The sequence below is a fragment of the Phaseolus vulgaris genome, chromosome 9, assembly GCF_051622355.1.
Source record: "Phaseolus vulgaris cultivar YP4 chromosome 9, ASM5162235v1, whole genome shotgun sequence".
NCBI lineage: Eukaryota > Viridiplantae > Streptophyta > Magnoliopsida > Fabales > Fabaceae > Phaseolus > Phaseolus vulgaris.
The window spans coordinates 13,244,420-13,260,055 of record NC_143506.1 but is presented as its reverse complement, the minus strand read 5'-3'; the positions used below and the strand labels follow the sequence as shown (position 1 = coordinate 13,260,055).

General features: G+C 29.4%; 2 protein-coding genes across 2 annotated transcripts; one reads left to right on the top strand and one right to left on the bottom strand.

Moving 5' to 3' along the window:
* The first annotated feature begins 1,519 nt into the window (after positions 1–1,519).
* LOC137822214 (uncharacterized) lies at positions 1,520–2,205 on the top strand. Its single transcript, XM_068627113.2, has one exon. It carries the CDS (start codon positions 1,644–1,646, stop codon positions 2,031–2,033), a length of 390 nt encoding a protein of 129 aa, XP_068483214.2. The 5' UTR covers positions 1,520–1,643; the 3' UTR covers positions 2,034–2,205.
* Positions 2,206–3,092: 887 nt separating this feature from the next.
* LOC137822044 (seven transmembrane domain protein) lies at positions 3,093–7,009 on the bottom strand. Its single transcript, XM_068626935.2, has 7 exons — positions 6,760–7,009; positions 6,311–6,380; positions 6,154–6,213; positions 4,481–4,595; positions 4,211–4,326; positions 3,848–3,972; positions 3,093–3,531 (listed from the first exon to the last, which is right to left on the bottom strand). The coding sequence occupies exons 1-7, from the start codon at positions 6,834–6,836 to the stop codon at positions 3,408–3,410; spliced, it is 687 nt and encodes a 228-aa protein (XP_068483036.1). The 5' UTR covers positions 6,837–7,009; the 3' UTR covers positions 3,093–3,407.
* Between the last annotated feature and the right edge of the window lie 8,627 nt (positions 7,010–15,636).

Below are 15,636 nucleotides of genomic sequence, written 5' to 3'. Positions count from 1 at the left end.
ATAAAATTTATGTTTTAAAGCTCATACAATAATATTCACTAACTATATGTTCAAATGATTCTGTTAGATTTACATAAAACTTCACATAATATAACCTTCTTTTAAATTCTTGAATTTAGAAACTCTAATATATAATGCTTTATGATAATAGTAATAATAATAATATATAATCAACTTCCTATCCATACCTATCATTTATACTTATCATTAGTACACAATTTTTTCTTAGAAAAATGTGTATTATCATTTTGTAATGTGTACAGGTATAAGATTTGAAGTATTACAGTATTAAATTGATGGTTTGGATGGTTTGGCTCGTTCTCTTCCTTCTCGAGTGAGATGGTAGTTTGCACAGATGTATAATATTTTTGGACTTTTAGGTATTCTTTTTAAGTTGGACTTCTGGCCAACTTAAATCCAAACAAAATCTTTAAATATTTATTTAATTAATGTTAAATAATTAGTTTATTTGTAAAGTAAAGCATAATTAAAGTGTAATTGGTTTCCTTTGGACTCAACGAGCAGATTCATGAGAACAAGGGTTCAAATTCTACATCATATTACAATTTAAAAAAAAAAAATTAATAAAATAATTTTAAAATTAACCAAATTAAAATTATAATATGGTGCCTTTCAATTTACATTATCAAAACAACCTATTTCAACTAGGCAACGCAGTCTAAGGTAGGAATGGTATGGCAATCACTATAATTTGTGTGTTGAGTGTAACTATAACTTCTATGATATGAAGATTCATCAATCTTTGTTTTATAAGAAACGCTTGAATACATATCAAGAGAATTATCATTAGTATCTTCCATTCCCATTAAAAAGTCATTATTTATAGAAGGAAGTAGAATGTGTATATTCATCTACTCACTCACTTGTGTAAGTTAATTAAGAAGAAATCAAATATAATTAACCTTTATTTTTAAAAAAATACTCGAATAAATGGGCATCAATAATATATTTGATTTTTTACTTTTTAAATTAAATTTGGATACTTTAAAAAATATCATTAATTAAAATAATTCTCTATACAATATAAAACATTTATTATAGAAATATATATATATTTAAAAGTATTTATTTATACAAAATAAATAAATAAAAGTATTTTTCAGTCTCTATATATGTTCCTACATGTTTTCTTTACATTTTATATTAGTGAATTTGATTATCAATTTTTTTTAAATGTGCATTTAGTTTTTCCAACCTTTAAAAAAGTGGTAACTTTCAGAGAAATAAATTGGTATTGAATTTTATAAAGTTGAAAAATGCTAATTTACGAAATTATATAAACTTGAAGCACATTTGATGGAAAATAAAAAACTAAAAAAAAGGAAATGTTTGGAAATAAACATTTATGTTGGTAGGAAATGAATTGAAAAGTGGTGAAGGGTAGAGTTGTGATCCACCATTCCATTTTTTAAAACAAAAAGCATCTAATCTACAGTAGTCATCCGTGGCCTATCAGCCAATCAGTCTGGGAGCTCCTTATCCAAATAAATACCCACTTTTAGATTCATTTGATCTTCGTAGTTCAAAACGATCCTTCCTATCCACAGGTGAAGTGAGTGATACGCGAGGCATTTGAAGGTTTGGTTGATAAAAAATATTTGGTGGGTAGAAGTGAGGATCAAATGGCCATGGCCACAGCTGTCGTGTGTCCTCAGAACATCTCCGGCGGAGCCATCGTGAGCTCGCCTGCGAAGACCAAGAAGACAATGAAGAAAGTGGTACACGTAAGAGGGCTTAATTCATTTGGGGGGCTCAAGGCTAGCAATGGTGTGGTCGCCTTGGGGCTTCCCTTGAGCACTGAGAAGTGCTTCGCTAAGATTGTGAGCTCGGTGAAAGCAACAGCATCCAATGGAAAAGGAAAGAGAGGAGGGGCGCTCTCATCCACGTGCAATGCTGCAGGTGAGATATTCACAATTGCTGCTATCATCAATGGCCTCGTTCTTGTCGGGGTTGCTGTTGGGTTTGTGCTCCTGCGAATTGAAGCATGGGTTGAGGAGTCTGAGGCAGAGTGAAAGTTGAATCAGATAACCAAGTAATTAATTAATATGTTCCTTCCTTCTATATTGATGCTGCGCCTGTTCTTCTTTCCATTATAAATTGTATATCTATTTCCGAACTTTCATCATTTTCTTGTTTCCTTCGTAATTGGATGATGATCTCTGCTCAATAGTTTATTGGCATCAACTGCTGCATTCCCAAACCTCTACTTCGGACCTGGGAAATTTCGGCCTCTGGGCTGCATACCAATTTTTTATTTATTTTAAAATTACTCTTAAATTGGGCACACTTTACGTACAATTAAGCATTTCCAATCATTTGTGTGCTTAACAATTTTTTTAAGAAAATGCAAATACGCCAATATTTTTAATTTTAAAATCGAATTCTTTTTTTTAAATGATTAAATCATCTTAAATTTTGTAATTTCATAGATTAATACGAATTTTAAAAATTAAAGTAACATTTGGTATTTTTAAAGATTTAATTTAACCGTACTCGTAATTCCTTTGAATCGTCTCACACCTCATTACAGATTACTTCTGAGTTTTACCCATCACAGTGCTAATGGCATGTAAATAAAGAACATAATATAACTTGTAGATGTTCTTAAATGGAACTTTTAGATTTTAAAACTGCGGAGAAATTTATATCTTAGTATTGCCACCTTCCGCTTCAGTTTCATTAACACACGAGGCTTGTGTTCCGATCAAAATACAACAGAAAATTGTTTGATGCTAAACCCTTTGTTTCAAATCGCATCTCAAATTAAAGATACAAAATCACAGGTATGTACAGAAATTTAGTGAGAGCCGTTACAGCAAGCTGGCAAAACCACATATATGGTGAATGATACGTAGAAAATGTCCCATGTTACCAAAACCGGCGAAACATTTAGTCTTGACTCACTCGTTGGTGAATTTGTGCGATGAGGGTGAATGTGTAATGAGACAGCAACATAACCCCTGTTAATATGAAATTTAATAAGTTGTTTCACAATGATTTGCAGCCAGCATTCTAAAAAATGGAGTTTGCGACAGACAAGGCATGGGTGGGTTAATAATGGATAAAGTGGGTTAAAAATGGGAAATCCTACGGAGTTTCAAAGATAAATAAAGTATTTGCAACCTGTCATCCCAGACATATGGGGTAATTCATACTTCTATTCTTCTGATGACAAAAAAATCTAATGAATTGCTGCAGCCAACATTCTACCGCAAGAACATAAATAAGCGCGTTAAACTTAATCAAACTATTAAGAAATTACAATTGATAAATAAAACATTTATAAAACTAAAGCATTGCGGCTGCCAAAAGAAGCAGATGACCCTAGACCAAAACTCCAGCCAGAAAATAGTTAAGCAGGATTCTACATTCTGCAAAAAGCTTTCTCACACGGAAGGTCTCTGACACGCAGCAAACAGTTGCCAGCTTATAAAAGCCATCACCAGGGATGTGAACAGCTCAAAACCTACCACTTTAGGAAAGTGCCACCCCAATCCACGCCTCAGATAGCTGCAGAAGATATAGTTCGTCAAATACACAGTATATAGAACATGACATATAAGATGACAGAGTAATGGCTGACTAAATAATCACTACCATATACCCAAGTAAAATATCTAATACTTGCACAACACCATATGTTGGGCAATCTGATCCTAATGGACCATTTGCACAGCGAGACGAGGTAAGCTCAAGAAATATGTTATGCTTGGGTCTCAATTCAAAGACTTGTATTGCATAGGGAAAAATAGTAGAAAAAAATTAATTTAACATGAAATTACACATTTACATATCATTAAAGTAACTGTAATGAACCAGGAAAGACCTTGTGATAGATGGCATGGTTGCTACAATCATGGCACTCAAATAAATAATAGGGATGAGAGTCTTGGGTTTATTTTTTCGAAGCCACATCAAAGATCCAAGTGCAGCAAGGGATATGCTCAACACCTGTACAGAAGAAAGTGACGAAATATTTAAAATTACAGATAATAATACACAAACTACAAACTGCACATGAATTAAGTCGTGTTTTCACTTATAACACTTACCAACATAGACATACAATTCCATCATGCAAATGAATGTAGAATTAAAAGAAGTTCCAAATTCCAGGAGAATAATACTGATGAGGACTGTATTTCAGTCTTAGAAAGAAAAATAAAAGACTCTTAGAGAAAGGACATACCAAATTTGCATTAGCCTCAAGGCCCTGAAGAATGTAATCCCAAGTAAATTCTAATCCTCTGGCACCAACCCAAAGAGGAGCCAACCGATGCAGTACAGAGTCAGCAAACGCCCAGCCTGTCACAAGAAAAGTGCCACCAAGACCCAGATGAAGACAGAAGCAAAGTAACACAAGAAACATAAGGGGTTGACCCTAGAAGAAGAATATCACTTTAAGATATACATAAATATAAAAAAAAATGTACAAAATAGTATAGCTTGTCACACATACCAAGTCCAACTGCTTGAAATTTATGATTCTGAGAGATGTTCCTGTGAGTCAACTGGGTCAAGGCAAAATAAAGCCCAGCAACATCTATAAAACCTATTAATGCCTTCAGAAACTCCTGAAGAATAAAGGCCTTTGTTATCATTCGAGATAAAACCTTAATAACAATGACTCTAAATAGACATTGAGAATATATAGGGCTCCAAATTATAAAATTTATAAATTGACAGCCACCTATTGTTAAGTTGTTATGTGCCTTCATTTTGTTGTCTAATACAAACTTGGATTTTTCTAAGAAAATATGGAGATGAGCTCCTTACACCAGAAATGCTCCATAATTACTCAAAACATACAGACTCTTGATATAGAAGAGTATCTGTCATTGACATATACTTCATGGCTCTTCTATCTTAGAGGATATTTCATAAGCAAAATGGTTATTTTATTTCCACCTCTATTATGCATGAGTGTGGAGTCCTTAGTTTGGTAGGAAATGAAATGGTGATTTCTTTCTGGGCAGATTCAGACAAGAAGCCTATTCACTTCAGTCTAGGCTTGAAGGTATTAGGTGCTTGTTTTGTTACCTTGTTTGTATTTATTAGTTTCAATTGGGATTTGTGTTTCATTTTATGCTGATTCCATGCATATAGTATTAAATGCACAATGGAATGGAATAAAAATTATAAACACAATTGCAATTTGCAATCTTCAGCAAACCAAATACTAGAAAGGGGGAGTGTCATTCCTCTCCATTCAAGCTCTAATTCTGATAAAGCAGTCTAAATATTAAAAACACCTGCTTACTTCTGATTTTGGCATGCCATACTCTTACTTTCTGCATCTATATATATGCAACTTTAACCGGTACCCTCCATGTTCATGTAACTAATCCACACACTATATCTCAATGGAGAATACATACTAGTATTTTGGTGGAAGGAGAGTCCAACAAAAAATATCAAAGAACAGAAAACATATAATATGATAATTCTGAGCATTGATTTATTTATTTAATTTTTGTGAAAACACAGTTCACCTATAAAATTTGGCTGTTCTTCTACCAAGTAATGGGAAATTCCCAATGGCGTGTACAATATCAAACTTCACTGTCTCTACAGTCTACACCTTAAAATTTAAAATAAAACTATGAATTGAGCAAAACTTCACATAAATAATTCTTTTAGCAAGGAAACTCAGATACGACGTGAACATAGGGGCATAGCAAATGTTAAACTTCATAAGATATGACAGCTATAAATAAGCCATTAAATATATAAAATTAATCTGAAATTACCCGAAAAATAAAAATCTTAAATTACAAAATATAAATAATGATTTAAAAGAGAACATGTCATTGTAGATGCTCAGATTTATCTAATTATTATGGAATTTCAATTTACATTGGTAGAAAAGTTAAAAAAGGAAATCACAAAAATACAACTACAAAGTATTATAACTTCTAAATGTCAATGCAGTGTTCGACATAACATAACTACTGTAAGAGTCTGTGCTTCTTAGACTGCTAATAATTTGTAATAGCTCTCAGGTATAGTATAAAAACATAAATGTTTGGTCTTCATTTAAGGATTAAAACTTGTTATTTAGCATCCCTGCATGAGCAGCAGTATACATAAATCAATTCAATCATATTCATAAGGAGCAATTCACATACATACCTGATACGGATCAAAGCTATCACTCTCCGATACCTTAAGAAAAGTAGCTAGACAAATAAGCTGCCAGCCAGATTGTCAGACAAAAAATTGAGTCAGATTGTCACCTTCCTTTGTGCAACGACACGACAATAGTTAAAAAATCAATATATTCACCAACCTTCACTAACGCCGTCGCAAGATAAACAACAGCGGCTTTGATAGAGGTTCCAAGTGTATCATACTCAGATCTGAAATTTGAAACTAATTACTTAACTAACACATCAAACCAACGTACAAGACCTAGTTTTAACATCGCAGTAAAATGGGGGGAAATTACAAATTCAACACAACCACAAGATTTATAGTTCATCGAAATTGAAAAGGGTTCCTGATAGGTTATTGATTACATCTATGCATTGAAAGAACATTAGACAAACAAGTTATTGGCAATAGTATGGAAATAAAGTTTGGTACAATAATTGAAGCAGGCGAAATTGTGAGAGCATAAATTTGATAAGTTAAGGGCTAATTGTTTAAGCATTTGAAGCTTAAACGAATGTTAGAAACGTACATAGATCTGATGCGCGAGTTGTGAATAAAAGAGAAATAGAGAGAAGAGAGAGTTACAAGGGCGTGGCGGAATAGTAGACGGCGTGAGGCCCGAAGGTGAGAATCGCGCAGTTAAAGAAGTGAAAGACAGTCATCGCTCTTCTCTCTGCAGATCCAAATGAGAAGAAAACACTGAAACACGCTCACTTCTTCGACTTCACCTTCTTCTCCTTGTTCTCTCCTCTATCCACTCTAAATTAGTACTAATGACGTAATATTTGGGGCTACATCCCAATTAATCTAAAATTTTGTTTTGGGTTTGAAGAAACCTGTTTTTTTTTTATAATGTAGGATTTAAGCCTATTTACCGCAGAGTAAATGTTTATTTCTGTATAATTCAAACTTATACAAGAAATATACAAGTTATACTTTTGAATTTTATACTATATAAAAGGATATCTTATTTAACTGTTTTTTTGGTATATTCAAATTTGTTTATATTTTATTCTTATTAATATTTTATTTTATTAATTTATTTTAGTTATTTTATTAATTTATTTTAGTTTTTATTTTTATTTTTTTAAATTCTATTATCTAAAAATCAAATGTAATTTTTTCAAAACTTTATGTTCCCCTTCTTAATTTTTTTATTTTTCTCTACTCTTCTAATCAAAATAAATCATTCCGAATATATTGTTGCATTCATTTTTATTATATTATTAGGTATTTGTACACCTTGGAACCTATGTATCCATTTTTTTTAATTACCATTCACTTCATTTAAAAAAAATTGAAATAGAATTAAAAAAATGATAAAAATAAATTATATATTATGTATTATAGTTCTTTTTAATAAACAGAAATACACATATGGTAGTGATAAAAATAAAAAATACAGATATACAATAATGATAAAAATAAAAAAAATATGAATACACATGTTAATGTTTAAAAAAATACAAATACACATAAGTTTACGATAAATTAAAATATTACAATATTAATTTACAGTTCATTTTAATAAATACAAATATTCATATACTAATGATAAAACTAAAAAATGCAGATACATAGTTTGATATTTACAAAATACAGAAACACATAAGTTTATGATGAATTAGAAGGGATTTTGACCATGATGGGGTTATTTTTTTTGTTTTTTACCAAAATGGATCCGTTTAAAAAAGATTATAAATTTAGGCAAGTCGTGCCAATTTGGAACGACTTCATATGCACAAATCATCCCAAATAGACACGACTTCTGCCATGTCATACTGAAGTCGTACCAACTTGACACGACTTCTGCCATGTCATTTTTAAAAAAAATTATTGTTTATATATTGGGTAGTAAGTTATGTAATGTTAAAAATTAATTTGATACATAATTTTCTAAGAGTGTTAGTTTTAAGGAACAAAAAATTGGATAATCGTGTATGGATCATGTTTGGATAATCAACTTATTCAAACTTTGAGCCATTAACTCCTGAGGACATTGCCGCCGGACATGGTTTCCCACTAGCCAAAAAGTATATTTTGATATTTAATGTCTCATGTATGCAAATATTTTGATATTTAATGTAGCCAAGTTGACATGACTTCAGTATGACATGACAGAGTCGTGTCAAATTGGAGCGATTTGTGCTTATGAAGTCATACCAAATTGACACGACTTGCCTAAATTTGTAATTTTTTTAAAATGGACCCCATTTTAGTAAAAAACAAAAAAAAAATAACCCCACCATAGTCAAAAACCCGAATTAAAATGTTTGAGTATGAAACAGAAAATATAAGAGATTGGTTAATTGCTACATACCATTCCATGTATTTTTGCGTGTAAAACAATAATTATTGCATGCATGTTTGTTGCTTTACACATTGAATCACTTGACATATTGTGTGACTCAATTCTCATCATCGTCCTCTCATGTCAATTTTATGGAATTTGTCCATATTATTTGGTGTGGAAAAGACTTCTTTGAATAATTTGAACTATAACTTGACTCAATTGTGTTGGTGTGATGCAAAACAAATTAATGTTGATTTATTATATATTATACCTAATCATTTTTAATATGGTTTGTCCTTGTTTTTTACCAAACCAACTTATTGCGAGACACATTCAAAAAAATTAGTATTCTATCCTGTTTCCTTTGTACACTAGTGGATAACTTGGTTAAAAGTTGGAAATAAGTGTGATGTATGACGTGCGATATCATATTCATGATTGTAATAGTGACACACACTCATCCATTGTCTTTTCCCTCATTCATGGTCATAACAACTCTTTATACAAAATAACTAATACATGCGTAACTTAAATGTAGTGTCAAGTCATGTAAACATTAGTTAAAAATATTAAGTACTTGAGGTGTACTTTGTTGGCTATTATTTTAAGCATTAACACATCTCCAATTAAACTTTAGATATATGTTGTACAAATAGGTATGAAGTTGTTCTTTAGACGATTCTTCTAGCACAACATGTTTTCTCTTAGCAATTCTAACTTGACCGCAAAGCAACTAATGATTTGATAAATATGATACCAAAATATGAATACATTTGTTCTCCGATGAACATCATGAGACTAATGATTAAGGGTCTATCAACTCTTAGCTAAACTATATTACACAATTTTCAAGTGTTTTGGTGCATTTCTAGTGGGCAGGTGGAATATGAGAGTCTTAGGTCTCCACCTCTCCAACAAATCAGTTATCAAATTATGATCCTCCTTTAACTTTAGATGCTTGAGTTTTATTATTTCAGTAAATTTATCGTATTTAGTATGAGAAGTATTAGAAAGTGTGTGTTGTTTATATATTTAATGAGACTAGAATAAGACAATATTTTTGTTAGGTTTTGCAACCGTTTACAAACTAGACAAGCATGATATTGTGATGTTGAAAAAATGTTTAAGCATTGTTGTAATGAAGACAAACTTATATTCATATTGCTTAACAAAATTGAAAAGATTAGTTTAAAGAATTGAGATAACTACAAAGATTTTGATTTATTAAAAAATATTTGACAAAGTTAAACAAATAAATACGCACAAAGGATATGAACAATGCATTGTTATATGTTTATTAAATCTAATGTGTTGATAAGACTATATTTAATCCAAGTTATTGCTTTTAGGTGATACATTGATCAAGGGTGCAGATCAAGGTTCATAAATCTAATGGTGAAGAGTGTCTCGTTGATCATAAATTGGAGATGACACATTTATAAGATTAAATATGATTTAGATTTTTGCTTTTGTGTAGTACATCTCTCATGTCTACACCTTATAACAAGTATCTAAGATATATAAAGTACTATTTGAAGAACTAACACACATACTATTGATCAACTTACATGGAACAAATTTTGTATCCAAACCCATAAATAAAATAATTTTAAAGTGTGATTCCAAGTTAATCTTGAGAAAAAGAAAACAAAATGTATATTAAAAAACAACAAAGTCATCCTAAAAAATATTTCTAATTTTCACATATATGATCACATTTGAAAATATTTCAACATTAATTAGACATCAACCTCACATTACTTCACATAATTAATGTGTGTTATTTTAAACTATTTTTTTCCATGTAACATCTTCCAATAATAAAATCTTAATTTATTATATTGATGTGATTTACTGTATAATATTATTTTAATTTTATTAAGGTTGTGTTTGGATTGAGGAAAGTACGTGTAAGGATTTGAAAGATTAAATATGTGAGGATTTAAGAGAAAAATTTGAAGAAAATTAGTGTGTTTAGATTGAGATATGTTAAAGTGAATTTGTGATAAAAATATAAAAATTTACTCAAATTTGTAAGTAAATGATGTGATGATTGTGAGATTTTTTTTTAATTTTTTTAAAAATATAAATTTATAAATTTATCATTGTGTAAAAATATTTAAATAATAAAATATGAATTTTTTTTAATGTAAATTTGAATTAAATAAAATGTTATAAATTATTTTCAATACTGTTGCCTAATTTATTTCAGTACATTACCCTTAAAATATTTATAACTTTTTTAATCTTCCAATTAGTTAGAATGTTTCTTTCATAAACCTCAAATTCTAACCATATTCTCCATCTAACGATTCAAAATCACCAAAAGTAAAATCTCGTCCCTAAATTTATTTCATAAGAGTAAAATCTCGTTCCTAAATTTATTTCATGCAAAGCAAACACTACAAGAAAATCATGAAATTGAAACCAATTTTTAGAAACTAAAATAATTAGTTGCTCTAATAACTAAATTAGAGACCATTTTAGAAACTTAAAAAAATATTGGTTTCTAAATTAGTTTATATTATTGTTAAATAGTTTCTAAATTGGTATCTAATTAGTAACCAAGGTTTTAGAGACCAAATTTAGAAATTAAATAATTGGTAGTTAAAACTTTGGTTGCTAATTAGATACTAATTTAGAAATTATTTAACAATAATAGAAACTAATTTAGAAACTAACTTTCTCTAATTTAGTTACTATTGCAACTAATTATTTTGATTTCTATAAATTAGTTTCTATTTCATAATTTTCTTGTAGTGTAAGGATAAAATGAAAAAAATACAATCATCCTAAATAACTTTGACTTTCCCCTCCTTTTTCCTCCTTTTTCATGATAGGGAAGAGAAAAATCACTTTTTCACTCGATTCATTTTCTCCCCTGCATATTCCATGATTCAAACTACATATATCTTCTGACATCCTTAGTTTTCAAGAGTGGAACCTCAAGCATATAGTGTAAAAGATTTTGTAAGTAATATGGGCAATTTGTCTCCCTTTATTGATGAGGAGTTGAGGAGAAGAGATAAGATGCAGAATGGAGGGAGAGAGTAGCAGAGGGATGATGAGGTATTGCTTAAAACCGATTTGCAGTGGACAGTGGCGTATGCCCAACAAAACTGATTACATGCACATGATTTTTCTGCACCAGAGTGGACCCCTGCCATGACACAACTAGCCAGATATGCAGTGCTCCTGCATCCACTCCATAGTTCCAGCTACCTCATCACTTAGCTATAGCTTCTTCAACCACTTATCTCTCTTTATACCCACAATTTAAACATCTTCCACCTGCCAAAGATTCCCACCACAATACAATCTCTCTACCAACTTCCTTTTTTTTTGTTCACTTCCACTTGTTAGAGACACAGCCAAAATCAAATCAAATCTTGAACATGATTTCAAAGTTAATAACTTAATTCAATGTAAATTCATTATGGAAATGAAAGAAAAAGCAGAGTGCCGAACGCAAAAACAACAAGGCACAATCCATTATTAATCATGCTGTTCATAAAAAAAAAACATTGACAGTGTCTTTTATTTTACATTTGTGTGTTTAGAAAGATAATCACTTAGCTTTTTGAAAATTTCTTCTCCATTTCTTCACTCTTTCCTTTCATTTTTCAGATAATTAATTGTTCGTACATACCAAATAGAAAGTAAGAAGATTAGTCCAAACAGACATAAATTATTAAGGATAATTCTATTCCCACATGTACTACTGCATAATCACTTGCCGGTAAGTAGACTATGAGTATACGTACTAGCATTTATTATCATCTATAGTTTCATTTCAGAGTCTATGGTCCTTGCTGAAACATGATTTTCAGTTTATTATTTATTCCATATTTTGGCTGTTGTTATATTAAAACTATAATTACTCCAAAAAATAATATCTATCAGGAGTCCATTTTATAAAAATATCTTCATTTTCTTTCTTGATTTCGACAGATAGAGTATATAATAATATTTATTAGAAGACAAACTTACAGAAGAGATATTAAATTGTACGTGTAAATTTAGGTTTACGTATGCTCTGATTTCATTCTCCCTTTGTTTAATACTGTATTTGACCTTGTCCTTTTTGAGTCTTGGAATCGCTCTTAGCCTCTTAGGTGAATAGGTGTTACTGATAATCTGTGATACGTGTGAAAGAAAAAGAAGGTATTGTATTGATGAGTTAGCTTAGCTATAGAGGTTGAATCGAGTTTGAAAATGAAGGAAGCTTTTGACCTTGTTCGCTCATCACTGCATTATTATGGCACCAACGACTAATTTTGAATGACAGTGTGCAATTTGCGTACCTGTCTGCTTGCCTAAAAGCTGCCATGCTTGACAAAAAGGCTAAAGCTTTTGGATGAAGCAGCAAAACAACTGGTCGTACTGAACGCAATATATGACTATATGCTGGTATTCTTCTTCAGTAGCAGATTATTGGCATTAACGTTAACTTATCCTTATCTTCTCAATAATCACCAATGTTTTTGCTGCCAACCTACTGCGGTCCTCACCAACTTAGCTGGTACAACAATGAAGGCATCAATATCTGCCAAACCAATCGAGCTTCTCAGCAATATTTCTACAACAGAAAAAAAAAAATTAAATAAATTAATTCTTTTCAGTATATGTTAACTAAATTAAGTTTTTAAAAATTAATGAATTTTTTTTATAAAATTTTAGCACATAAATTAATTTCCAATGCCTGATTTTAGATTTTCAGTCGAAGAAAACAGTGGTGGTTTATGCATTACTTGGTTTCTACAGATATTGTAATACAGACTTTGTTCAAGAGTAAAAGTTTATTCATGGAAAGGTTAAAATGTTTGTAGTCCATCTACTTTTTTATAGGTAAAATTGATATTTTTTTTACTTTAGAAAATTCTAGAAAAGATCATAGTAAGCAGACAACATTAGTGTGCTTGAGAAAATCATTTTATATTTTAAACGTAATTTAACTTCAGGGGTTTAAGTGAGATTTACACTTTTAAATATTATAAAATGTCTTAATTTTTAATGGATGTGGGATATCCGACAGATTTATATAGAGTTTTATCGTGAACTCTATTTTTTACTTTCACAATTTGTCTATGTCAACCGCATATTTTAGAGTAAAAATTTATTATTATTTTATTTTTTTATAAAATATTTTTTTACATAAAAAAGATTTAAAATATTTTAAAAATATATTATAATTACTATTTTTTCATATTTAAACTAGATTATCAATTTAAAAGTATATATCACTTGCAAGTTTAAAAAAAAAACAAAAATGTAATTTTTCTGAAAAGTATTATGAATAATTTCTTTTCTCAATCTAAATTTTATTTTCTTTAAATTTGGGAATGTACTACATGAAATAAATCTTTATATTCTAACAAGGTTTTACCACAAAATTTCTAGAAGAAAAAAATAAAATAAAATAAACTTATTTTTAAATTCAGATTAATTTATTCACAAGTTTGATTTTTTTAAATTATATAAATTAGTTTATATATAATATTTTTATAATATATTTTTTTAATATAAACAAAAATATTAATTATAATATTTTTAACATTTTCTATATAAAAGAGATTTTATTTTGTGTGAAAAATTAAAGTTAAATATGAAAAAAAATATTAAATATAACATTTTTTAAATATATAAGATATTTTTATATAAAAAATATTTTAATTTATGTAAAAAAAATAGAATTATATATATATATATATATATATATATATATATATATATATATATATATATATATTATCAGCAATGAATAAATAAAATTAAAGGGGATACTTCAGGGATATCCCAACCCATATACATATCTCTCCTTTATGGTTGGAACAAAACAATCTTAAAGTGAGAAAATCATACCCAATCAAGATAAACCCTGCTCTCGGGGAGGATCCACTCGGGAAAACTCCATCTCATTGCTCTTATAAAATTAACAGACATCTTTATCGAACCAGTACAAACCCGGCGTGTAAATAGAATTATATATGTTTTTGGTTGTTAAACTTTCATGTTTATGTTCACAACTAATCAAAGTCAGACTTATTTACTAGCATGAGATTTCATGCTGAACAAATAGTTGTTCAGTTACAAGATTTTTTTACTTTCGAAAATATAAAGAAACAATTAATGACGATTATTCAATGTAAGACATTTTGCTTATGGAAATTTTTACTATGTGTATTTGCATTTGTGATGTGAGAAAAAAAGTTAATTATGTTCACCTACCAAAACTTTTCAAAATATAAGAAAACAATTAGTTTACAATTTTAATAAAGTTAATTTTGATCTGGTAGTGTATTGGACAAACTGGTTCCTATTTATTTATTTATTTTATTGTAGATAAAAAAAATTCAATTTCACCTAAAAATATATTTAACTTTATAGAATAAAATTAACTTACCTTTATTTTTATTTCTTATACATAAATATTTATAAAAAAAATATTCTAGCTAATAATTAAGATCTTAATACATAGAGTAACAAATAACTCTAACACAAAAAAGTGTAACATAAAAAAAATCAAATGGAAATACAAACAATTAGATTTACTCACCAATTTGTTGCCTACATAAAGTTGGAACCAACACCAAAATGAACCGTTATCAAATCTATCCGATCTATCATAGATATTTAATGGAAAATAATTGAGTTATACTATACAACCTTAAAGAGGGTACCACTACATGCCAAACAATATGCCAAAGTCGTCCATACCTTAGCCAAAATGATGTAAAAATATTTTTTAAAAAACTAAATAAAAAAACAAAACAGAAACATAAAGATTCTTACATATTACAACTCCGATTTACTAAATCATTCAAAAAATTCTTACAAAATACAACTCAATTTACTAAACCATTCTAATACGTGATACTGCTATAAAAAGGTAAATCCACGAAAATATTTTACATCGATTATTAATAACTGGTGGAAAATATCTTGATCACATTATCATAAAGATAGATTGGATCTCATTTTCTGCAGTTTACTTAATCAAATAGTGCGTGGATTTAGAGACTGACGAATTATCGATTTTGATACATGTATAGAACTATGTTTTGTTGTTATTATAATGTTATGGCTTTACCCTAATTATTCAAATATTTTCGAGCAAAGCCAAAAATGTAGTCTGAAAATCATGTGGAAAAATCAGACCACATTATCCT